A 12,308-nucleotide genomic window follows, 5' to 3' on the forward strand; every position below is an offset into this window, starting at 1 on the left:
AAGACGTTTTGTTCATCCTTTCTTATCTAATATCTATGTTGATATATTAGTATTGAATAATTAATATCAATATATTAATATGATATTAATTAGCTCTGACCATTGTTGTGAGTTAAATGCTTTGACCATACAGCTGTCTCGTACACCTGACTAAATAACTTGCTCTTCATTGATAATATAATGGTCCCCCTTATTCTGGTTTCCAGTGAAGCTGCAATGGGTATCAGCCCTCAGACCAGGCTCCTCTGTTTCCTCTTTTACTTTTCCAATGTCTATTCATTTGAAAGTGTAAACTGTTTTTAGTTTTTATATTTTAAATGTCATGAAGTATGGTTGTTAGTTTGTTGACTCATGCTTTGACAAAATTTGTGGAAGATCTCCAATATGCATACTGTTGCATTTGAGAGTAAATACAAAAAACATTCCACCGACAGAATGATTTAATTAATCCAGATTTTGTTATGGGCATCTTCATTTAACCCACTATATTATTCAAATGTAAAAAATATTATACATACAGAACAACAAATGCCTAGCAAGGGAATATACACAAGTTTTACAGACCTTCTCATTTCATATAGCAAGTTTCTTGGGTAAGCAGAAGAACTAGATACCTACAGTTTTACCAGTGACAGCTTTCAGGATACCGTAACCAGGAGACTTCAAGTTTTCCTTGAAGTCAAGGTTTCAATTTCCATGTACTGTGCTGGAAGGAGTATTTAAGGCTTGTTTGGTCCTCTTGTACAGCCACATAAAGGACCTGGCTTTGAGCTTTGAGTCTGTCAGACTTACTGTTTATGTTGGCTGTCTGGGCCACACTGCCATGCCAAGCCCAACCCTCTAACCTGACACTTGATTATCTCAAGTCAGCCTGTAACACATTCTTCAAATAAGCAGATTAGTTAAATAATATATTCTTGTTTATAGCGATTCTAACCATCCAGAAATATCCACAAATGTCACAAAATAAAATCTTTTTTTTTTCTTTGCTGCAAGGTAAGCAAGCTAAGGCAGACGGCAGCGATCTTAGACTTTCTCTGATGATCATTTACAGTTCAGGAGCTCTTCTTTATGATCTTGTTCTGTAGAGTCAGTTTGACTGCAAGACACCTGTAGATAAGGTGCTGTTTTATTTTCTGGGTGTGCTGCTATGATGCTTGCGGATAAAATTATATGCTGTTATGTTACCATTTATCAGCTCTGATCTGCCCATTTATTGTATCAAAATGTTCAGCCTTTGAAGTATTTAGTATGTTGTTGCAAGTTGAAGCATGTTTAAATCTCTAAACTGTATTGCATTTTCTGCTAGGATGCTGAATTGCTGGGTATGGTGCAAAATGCTCTGCATCAGCCTTTCACAATGCTCTGGCCAACAGACGAGGTTTTCAATGGTCTTCCTGAGGAAAGGAAAAAATGGCTCTACAGTGAAGATCACAGGGACAAACTAGCAGCATATATCAAAGTGCACATGATCAGGGATGCAAAAGTAAGTGTGTGGGTGATGATAAACTTTATCAGTTTGTTACAGCCCAGAAAAGGGAAATTTAACAAGCATTAGATGTTCATTTGTTGTTACTGTGATAGTTAATTTTGTAAAATTCATAAACTGTAACTGGTAACTTCTGAGTCCAGGCACAAATTCATTGGGGAATGGGGTGCAGGGATTTAAATAAATCAGTCCTAATGTGACATTTAGCCTTTAACTGTATCCGTCAATTGGTCAAGATCAGAAATTGAATGCTTAAACAAGTCGCAATCTTTACAGTCATAACAATCCTGCAGTCACTGTACAGAAACCTCGGTCCAGACTGGAAGTACCCTGCATTCAACTTTACTTGTCTTCAGGGCAGTTTTGTAGGTCAGAACCAAATACACCACATTGTTGTTAGACATTAGCAGTGGATTTGTACGCTTCATTCATTGATACTCTATTATGCCTTGTTGGACATACTGATGAAAATGATTAACAGACTTTTGCCAGATACAGAATTTAAAATCTCCCATGATGAAATTAGGAGCGTCGGGCGATTTTCTCTACCACCCTAATCGTGTTGGCTTTAGGATGAATGTAAACCACAGGTACAGCATTTTGAGGAAACGCTATAGAAAGGTAAAATGGATGCAGTGAGACTGATATGCAGTGAGACTGGTTGCACCAGCATTTGTTGATGTACAAACAGACACCTCTACCATGTGCCTTACTGGTCTCACAGGCATCTCGGTCCTGGCACACAGGTGCTCCAAAGTCATCAACTTCCATATCAGTATCTGAATCCTGCTCTTTTAGCCATGTATGTTCTCCCTGTATTTGCTTGGGTTTTCTCCCACACTCCAAAATTAATTGGCTTCTGGGAAAACTGGCTCTGGTAGTCATGTTTGTGTCTCTGTATGCCCCCAAACATACAAATGGGGCACCACAGAAAAGGTCTGAATACTTTTAAAGGTATCTAAAGCTATCTAAAGATGAGGCATTCTGTATCTCTTAACACTATAAAAAATACTATGAATATTAAAGGTTTTAAGATTAGATTTCAATACTTTTCTATAAATAGAAGCTCACAAATAAGTTTTAAATTGTAAAATAAATGGTCTGTTTTCGAGGGGTGTGAAGCAGGGGCGTAGCCAGGATTTGATTTTTGGGTGGGCCTGTGCAAAAGTGGGTGCCCCGGGCTCTAACTAACCGTCCTGCCAACATAGCGGAACCCCTCCAATTTACAATCCAATCCTCGAGCGATATAATCAAACATCAGAATTAGCAGAGCCTTATACAGTATACAGTATATACATACTGTCTCTCTCTTACACACACACAGGTTAAGCAACAATTACCTAGGCTGCCGAACGCTACTATGCCACGGCGGACACACACAAAAAAACAATCAGTGACTACCTCTGTTGTGAGGTTTTGACCTTCTAGACCAGACGCAGGCGTCGGGGCTTGGAATTGAATATGGAGATAATCTTGTCACTGTCTACAGTCGGCAAATTCCCCATTCAAATGACAGCTAGTTTGCAAAGGTCTCTCATATGAGGACTTTGTCTTTAGTTCAAGAAAAGCCGCAAGAGCTCATTTTCACTTGTTGCTTGTAACAGTTCTAAGTATTTCGTATGCCTGCTTTTAGATTGTTCAGTAGTTTTACGAGTTACTCTGAAATTAATATTGCAAAACACAATGAACACAACGCAAAACGCAAGATTCAAAATCCGTCCGAAATATTGTATTTAAAATACCATGAAAGGTTTACCTTGCCTTTAAATATTTAGCGGACTTTGCATAGCATACCAGAAGAACTATGGGTTTCGGAGGTTGGAGTAAATTCCTCGCCCCAAGGGTAATATCGAGTAAGGTATTAATATATTAAGTTCTGAAGATCTTGTTTGATCCTTCTTGATGCTTTTAAACTTGTATGAAACCCACGAAATTAGTATTCTATTTTCGATGCCTCATTTGGAAATTCGTGACTTGCTTCCCACAAGACTTGACACTGAATTGGTATAGTCGCATTACAGTGCTAACCAATTCATCGTAGCTTTCATTGCAAGAATGATCTGCTAATAAAAGGGTCAAATACATATTTTGGATGTATTTTAGCTCTGTAAACGTCGTTCACTTAAAAATACTGCAGGGCATTTAGAGGTGATATGAATAGTTATCTGTAAAATGCACACTCGCATCTATCCGTCAATACTATCTTAATGTTATTCATGCATTCCAAAACGTGTTATTTGATTACAGGAAATTTTTTAAAACCTCTTCTTGCTTAACTCCTTCAGGTCAAGCATGTATCGAGCTGCTACAAGCAAACGCGTGCACTGCCCCTTGCGTTCCAGAAACACTTGTATTCAGAAAGCCAGGCTGTACTCCTTAAAACCCAAGATGCCTGTAACATCTCATGTGTCTATTTGTTTCGGGACTGTACTAGTCATCTACACGCGGCTTTTTGAAAAACACGAAGATACAGCGAGCCAATAGCAACTCACCTACAATGAAAAAAATCAAACAAGAAACATTAAAAAGCAGATCATGTAGCGCCAACAAGGAAAACAAATCTTAAATTACTTTGGACTGATTAGGTAGGCCCCTGATGTGAAGTAACTAGAACTTCACTACAGAACTTAAGTACTTGGGTTCGGCGAGGACGGACACAGTGACTCAGACTTCGTGGAGTGAACAACAGCGCTTTATTTATTTCGGCATACCCAGCCAGCCTGCAGTCCCGCGCACGGCAGCAGAAAGAGAGAGACACACAGAGGTCTATTCGGGTAGTTACACAGGTATAGGGTGTGAATTGGGTACAAGCATAACAGGGGTGCGAAACCAGATAACTATTTACACGAATCCTCCCGTTTGGCAGTGGGTCAGCTGTGGGACTTTCCTAGCCCCCGCCCTGACCACTACTACTCCCGTCCTGCCCCTCGCCGTGTACCCCAGCCGGGCGCTCTTCGGCCGTAGCGTCGGGCGAATGCGCTACAGTACATTTCTCCAGATCTGTACTTTACTTAAGTGTTTTTTTTATACTTTGACTTTTACTTAAGTACGATGGTTAAGGAAAAAGCGGTACTTTTACTGCACTACATTTGCAAAAAGCATCTCGTTTCTTGTTACCTTTGGTATACAGAGGTATTTTTAAAAAAAAAACATAACCATTCAGAAAGCACACCAATACCCAGGAATTAAGTGGTCCACTTGTAACGTCGTTAATGTGTACCGTAAAACATTGATGTTAAGTGGGAATTATTTCCCAAAAGAAATAATGGGTAGGATTAATAGGGACTGGGAGGACGTAAATATTCTTCTGAGGCTCATGTGCAACATATTTGTAAGAATCAAAGTATTCCAACATTAATAATAGGGACCAGGGCATGACAACGGAATGTCATATTTACATTCACATTTTCGAGAATAAACAGAACGCTCTAATGACTACTTAAGTTGAGCGCGTAAATGTAGTGTAACCTTATTTGAAAAGTTTTAGAAACGCTCGGAATTTTAAAAATTACCATGGTGTATCACGTACAAAAAGTACATCTAATGCACGGGATGATAAAAGCAATATTAAAATACTTGAATTTTTACGTATATTATAAAATTTCATTATTCTGCTAAAGTATTAAATTGAATTAAATACTGTAAATATGATTAACAGGGAAATCCTATACAGTATAGAGTAAAATTAGTTCAGTTTATCCAACAGCGTAGTCTGTGCTTCTTGACTGCTCTGTGAATTTTGTGAGGAAGCTTTGTGTTTAGGGGACGTAAAGTCGGAGCACAGAGAAATGCAAACATTACATATACATCTTAAACACATATAGTAATAATACATACCTTTTATCCAATACATAGCAATGATATTGGTTGAAATGTGCCGTTTTGTATGGTGCGTTTACATTCAAGTTGGGGAATTAATGTCCACAGTCCGTAATATATACCTCTGTTTATTATTAGTGCAATGAGTGCGAGTGATGAAAGTCTTAGACTTCATTAACTCACCAGCAAATTTAAAGAAACATGGAGTTATGTGCCATTTGTTCTTTAGCTAAAAGGTTTAATTTAAACAGCTAGCCAACACGATTAGGGTGGTAGAGACGCTCCCAATTTCATCATGGGAGATTTTAACCTCTGTATCTGGCAAAAGTCTGTTAATCATTTTCTTCACTATGTAGAACGAGGCATAATAGAGTATCAGTTAATGAAGCGTAATTATAAAAGGTTGGGAAAAGTAGTAAAAATAAATAAGTAAATAATAAAGTCATGGTAACATCAGAAAGGATGGCTACGGTTTACTTTCTAAAACTTGAGTACTGATAAGATAAGATAGTTTTGTACGTTTACTTGAGTAATTTTCTTGAATAAGATACATTTTTGGCCGAATTGATTTTTTTTTATTCCATGATTGTTTCTTTATGTAAGGGGCTTTCTCTCACGTGGAATAGCAGCAATTAATGAATACTTGATTATATAAGATTCTTATGTAGCCAAAGATGTATGTCCCAATGAAAGCTTATACAGTATATGCCCCAATATTAATTGAAATAAAAAATAATTTAGAACAGAGAAAATGTGTGTCCAGTAAATCTTTTCTACCTTTTACTGAACTCCACCTCAACGATTTTTTTTGTTTTGCTAAAAACAAAAGACCATTAAACAAAGAACAGCTAAACATTGCAGCTCTATACGGTATTTGACCTTGACAATCGTAAGACAGGAGATATTTAACATTTAAAGAAATATATTCAATTGCAGTGTACATATTACATAATTAAGCTTTGTAAATGAATGTTTTAGTAGTGATTGCTACCAATATTAGTGTTGTTTATTCTACCTTTTAAGAGTTGTGAACACATTATAATACTTGTATAGATACTTAAATTAATTATTCATTTGTATGATTCAATTAGTTATTTTGTGTATATTTATAATAGACTAATTCTCTATTAGTTTAATTTAGAAATCTTAATCTTAATAGAATGCCTTTATCACACCAATATATTTTAGGCAATATAAGATCTGTGTTGATCCTGATACAGTATGTGTACAGTATGTCATAATGAAGACCATTTCATTCCAAAACATTGACAATGTTTAAATTATTGTGGAGCATAGAGTGTTTGTAGAGTGTAAAGTATTGTGGAGACATCCGACTTTTGCAATTGTTTTTGATTCTCATTGGACAGCACTTCATGAACTTTAGGTGTACATTCATTTTTTTTGTTTTTGAGGATGCTCACACAAAATAAAAGAAAAACCTAATGTCAGTTTCCTTTCCCTTTTTACTTTTTACAGCTTTTGGCTGTGAATTTACCTCATCAGCAGAGTCTCAGAACTATGTATGGGTCTTCGATCTCATTTAGTTGTGACAAGAATTTGTATGTAAGTACATATTATTATTGTCTTTTTTATTTGCTTTACCACCCCCTTGAAAAGCACTGTGGTATCAAGTGCATATGTTCACTCTTCAAAGAGGTGCCACCCATAGTGGGGGTGGGAGGTGTTTTCTTATACTGCTTTGTTTTTTATGTTCTGTCTTTGAACAAAATTGATACTTATAATGAATCACAGAAGTAATGAATCACAGAAGTGTGCATATGTTCATTAAGAGGGCGGTAATTAAGATGTGGCATTTCCATACTGTATATATACAAGTCTATTTCTTCTGCAGAATTACAGATTGGTGCACTTTTATTCATCTTGGTGAAGTTATATGACAGTATAAACATAAAAGAGAACTATTCTTTTCAACAGCTTTTATGACATACATACAAAGGTCTTTGTATCAAGTTTCAGGTCTTTTTTTAAATAATCTTTGATTTTGTTTTAGGGAGATGTTTTGGTTGATGATGGGAATGCTAAAATTATTGAACGACACATCATGTTTGATGTTGGAATCGCTCATGGGATTGATCAGCTCCTGGAACCTCCGAATCTGGGCGCTCGTTGTGACAATTTTACTGAAACAAAGTCTTATGTGAGTCCTTATCTCTCAAGTCTTTTGAGGAGTGGAATGAACTGTCACATTTTGTAAGGAAATCTCTGTTGCTGTTTTTATAACAATATTAAAAGCACTTTTTTATAACCCAGAATATTGACCTTTGCAAAAGGTGCCTGTTGTTTGATAGTGCTTTTAGTACAATATATTTATTTTATATTTGCATTGATGTTGTTGTTGCTCTTCTTTATTCTTGTCACTTTCAATTTCAAGGTAGAAGACTTTTATAGTCCTTTTTATTTTCTCTCCTGATGTTACAGTACTTTAAATATTTTCCTTTTTTGGTCTGTACTTCGGGATGATCCTTTTGTGATAAGTGCTGTTCAGACATATAGATTGATTAACTGATTAATCCAGATGCACACAGGGTTCGGTTTTTGGTAAGATAAACCAACATTGACTAAAGACTTCTTATCTCTTTTCAGGGACGTTGTGGCAGCTGCCTTTATCCCCCATCCTGTTATTACGGAACGGTACCAACTGTAAGTATAACAAAATTTGCTTAATCATCTTTTTATTTTTTATTGAGCTGTTTGATGGAGCAGTGGTTAGCATTGCAGCAGTGGAGCCTTGAATTCAGTTCTGGACCTGCGGTGTTATCTGTATGGACTTTGTTTGTGCTTCCCATGTTTGTGTGGTTTTTACTGGGTACTCCGGTTTCCTCCCACAGTCCAAAGATACTAGCAGGTTAATCAACTTCTGAGAAAATTGGCCCTGATGTGACTGTGAGTGTCTGTGTTTGTGTCTGCGTCTGTATCTGCCCTGCGATGAACTGGTGTCCCCTCCAGGATGTATCCCACCTTGTGTGCATTGCTTGCCGGGATAGGCTCTAGCTTCATGAGTGGTTTGATGGATTTTTCATTTAATTATATTTTAAATGCAAAGTGCACCAGACACTTTTTTCATCAGATTCATGTTTTGAAAGTAGAAGTAAAAAGTGCCCTATCACTGTCATATTATTTACAAGGGTAATGCAAGTCACAGTTTCTGCCATTGAACAACAGAAGCAGCTATGGCTCAGTTTACATGAGGATTTTGTAAGCAGTGAGCTCACAGTCGCTGACTCAGTTTAACAAACTACACCTGCTGGTCATTGACTGTGTAAAGGGGGGTTGCTGGTAGGAGAGGGGTACTTGCTAAAAAAAGAATAAAACAACACTATACTATCAATAGAACGTGACCTGCACTGCAGAGGGCTTAATGAATGCACAAATAGCTTTCCAGATTGTCACACCAACAGGACAAAAACAGTAAGAAAATCAAATAAGTAAGCATCTTCCATCTTTTTTCTTCCTTTTTCCTTCCTTAAATCTCTAAATTTACTTAGTAGTTTAAGTTTCTCTGTAGACCACCCACAAAAAAATACAATCCAAGCCAGAAATAATTCCAAGTTTTAATCAAACCCTAACAGTTCGTGTATACAAGGATTAAAACTATCATCAAAAACATACATAAATTCCCACAACGCCAAACATTTGGTAAAGCAATCAAAATGATCCCATATATGAAGCCAGTAAAAATTAATATAACACTGAGCACAATTAAAAAGGACCAGACATATAGAGAACCTGAGCTGGGAGGCACTAGCATCAACTAGAAACAAACAACTTAATTTACCAAACACCACCCCATTGTAATACTGCATTTCAGTTTCCCATCTACCTCTCAACAATCACACAGTGCTTCCTCCCAACTCAAGTTCCCCATAAAAAAGAATTGCCAGCTGACAGCTATCCCAAACACAGGTCCATTTATTTAGTCAACCCCATCTTTTAGTCATCATCACAGTATAAACAACATCAGCACCTAATTATAGCAACCCAATCACATGGCTGCTCATAATAAGAAAAAGAGAAAATCTATTGCTTAAACATTTACAACTCTTCCCCCCTTAGAGCAGAATGAGCAGTGAGGCCATTTTATTTAGTTCAGCATAGTCAAAGTCACTTTCAAGTCAAGTCACTTTCGAAGGAATAAGTCTCCGCTGAGCCCTGTTTCCATCCAGGGTGAGGACATAGAGGGGGTGCAGTCCTACAAGTACTTAGGGGTACACCTGGATGACAAGCTGGAGTGGTCTGGTAACACTGACACCCTGTACAAGAAAGGTCAGAGCTGACTCTATTTTTTAGGAGGCTCAGGTCCTTTGGTGTGTGTGAAACAGTGCTACACATTTTTCATGAATCAGTGGTGGCAGCGGCCATCTTCTACGCTGTTGTGTGCTGGAGCAGCAGAATCATGACAAGAGATGCAAATAGGCTCAATAAACTCATCAAGAAAGCTGGCTCTGTGTTGGGGCTGAGCCTTGACTCCCTGGAGGTGGTGGCTGAGAGGAGAATGCTGATCAAGCTCACAGCCATCATGAACAACGCCTCTCATCCACTTCATGGGACTGTTATTGGGCAGCGGAGCACTTTTAGCAACAGACTGCTCCAGCTACGGTGTTCAAGGGAACGTTTCTGCAGGTCTTTCCTCCCGGTGGCTATCAGGGTGTATAACGCTGCCCTAGGATAGGACTGTTAGCCCTTCATTTACTCGTCTATGGACAGCATGTTGCTCCATTATACCTTTTTTGGACACTCAATCTGTATATGCATATTTTGCACATATTTTATTGTTTTTACAGTGACTATGTATTTATTTATTTTTATATTTATTTTGTATTGCTGTACGTATTTTAATTTTTCGTCTATTCTGATGTCTGTTTTTTTTTTTGCTTGTCTTGGGCTGGACTGCTATAACACATCAGTTTCCCTTTGGGATCAATAAAGTCTCATCTATCTATCTAAATCTGTTCAGCTCTTTCTTAAAAATGGAAGATTCGAGCAGAGAAACAGTCCTAGTGGAAATTCATTTTTTTGGTTTTGTTGGGTTGAGTTGAAGTTGATTTTGTTTCATGTAGCCCAAGATGGGGGTTGCAACGTGGGTTCTGGAGAATACCAGTCTGGCAGTTTTACAGATTATCACTGAATTGTCAATAATCAAAGACATGGAACAGGGTCACTGTGATTAATAACTTTCAACAAGTGATAAAGGGTGACCTACAGTGTAAGACAAAGAGGATTTCTAGCATGCCAGGACAAGGGCTGCACGTCTCGGTTACCAGACACCTGTCTGTTATCCAGCTTGCCTTTCCCCTGTTAAACTCAGAAATATTGTTCTTCTTTTATCCATATTCTTTTCAGGGTGAAATTGACAGATGCAGATATGAAGATTTCCTATTCAGTCACCCATGGAGAAGAAGATACAGTCTGTTTGATGATGACATCATACCATATCGTTATGGTAGACACTTTGGGAGATTCCGTACTCATTCAGAAGGCTGTAGGAAAGAATGTGTTTATGTCACCTGGGTCCCTAAATGCTGCAAAAACCATTATGGAAGAGACTGTCAAGGTAAGGACAAATGCCCTGCATAAAATGTTCATGTATTTCATCTTTAAATATTTAATTTTAAGCTGTAGTATTATGTTTAAAAGTTTTAGAACTAATATTGTTATTTTTAACATAAAACAAATTATCCACTCAATGTGTAGCAGGAAAAAACATTGAATACAGAAAAAATGTCCTAACATTCTCTTTATTTCAAATATTATTTTTAATATTACTGCTTGATTTGTAGGCAGTTTTTAAAACTTAAATTAGTTCATTCAAATTTATATTTCTGAAAGGTATGTAGCATTAATGTTTCTCAATCATTTTTTGGAATTAAGTCTGAGTGGTGCTATGAATAAAAGGTCAATGTCTCTTGATGAACATTCTCAATAGCAAGCACAAGGAGTTGTTGTAATTCGTTTTTGCCATGTGGATGCTTTACTTGTTGAAAATACATTGATACAAACTCCATTTTACTGCAAAGTCATACTCTTAACACCCCTGGTGTTGCAGTGTGTCCTGGAGGTCTGGAGTCTCCTTGCAGCAACCATGGAGTTTGTACAGATGGGAAATATGGGACAGGGAATTGCACTTGTGAGGCAGGCTTCACTGGGACAGCCTGTGAACTCTGTGTACCCAAACGCTATGGGCCAAACTGTACAGGTATCCTTTACTGCCCTTTTTCTTTCATTATAATTAACAACTTAATGAGATATTTTATAAATTGTATTAATTTGTATCAAAATAATTTTGTTTTGAAAAAATCATAAACACTATTACAAATGTGCACACAAATTATCTATTCAAAATTAACTAAAGCTCCGAACACAATTTGTCAGTAGTACTCTGTGGCCGTAGCCGTCTCAGCTCAGTGTATTTACATGTATAGTGAATCATCAGTTATTATTAATTAAAATACTAGCTACTCATGATCAAAATCCTGCAGTAACAGCAGCTGTGAACCTTTTTAGCATTGAACAGAGAACTATGAGTGGACCTGGTTCAGGTATTCAAAATCAGTGCAAAAACATTGTGAGCCAACCCCAGTGAACTTGTTTAGTATCAACAGTGAAACACAAACCAGAGACAAAGCTTTGTGGGAGTGTGGAACATTAACCATTTTGTTGAAGCTGATACCTGCCATATTTCAGGTAACCACTAGCTGTGATCCTTCCTCTTTATCCAACAGTGTTATGGGAGTATGGAATGAGTTACCCAGGTATGATACTGAAGTAAATGGGCTTGTTTTCAAGAATCAGCTGGATAAGGTCCTTGCAACAAAATAAGCTAGATAGTTGAATTATCACCAGTGTAAATAGTTTGGTGATAGTAAATAGTTTGAAGACAGAGGACATCCTTGTCTGAACTGCTGAGGTTTGGGCACCCCTGGCCAAATTACATGTTTTGTTGATTTTCTAAGTCAAAAGAAGTTAACACAACCTCTGCAGT

General features: G+C 37.3%; 1 protein-coding gene across 2 annotated transcripts in view; it reads left to right on the top strand.

Moving 5' to 3' along the window:
* The window catches only part of stab1 (stabilin 1), a 74,573-nt gene that overhangs the window by 48,704 nt on the left and 13,561 nt on the right, over window positions 1–12,308 (top strand). For both annotated transcript variants that reach the window (XM_088917338.1, XM_088917339.1), the window contains 6 exons: window positions 1,310–1,486; window positions 6,785–6,871; window positions 7,320–7,466; window positions 7,913–7,969; window positions 10,670–10,880; window positions 11,373–11,522. In XM_088917338.1, the coding sequence (XP_088773464.1) occupies window positions 1,310–1,486; window positions 6,785–6,871; window positions 7,320–7,466; window positions 7,913–7,969; window positions 10,670–10,880; window positions 11,373–11,522 (829 nt within the window). The remainder of the gene's footprint in view (window positions 1–1,309; window positions 1,487–6,784; window positions 6,872–7,319; window positions 7,467–7,912; window positions 7,970–10,669; window positions 10,881–11,372; window positions 11,523–12,308) is intronic.

The sequence above is a fragment of the Atractosteus spatula genome, chromosome 5 (genome assembly GCF_055471065.1).
Source record: "Atractosteus spatula isolate fAtrSpa1 chromosome 5, fAtrSpa1.hap1, whole genome shotgun sequence".
Taxonomy (NCBI): domain Eukaryota; kingdom Metazoa; phylum Chordata; class Actinopteri; order Semionotiformes; family Lepisosteidae; genus Atractosteus; species Atractosteus spatula.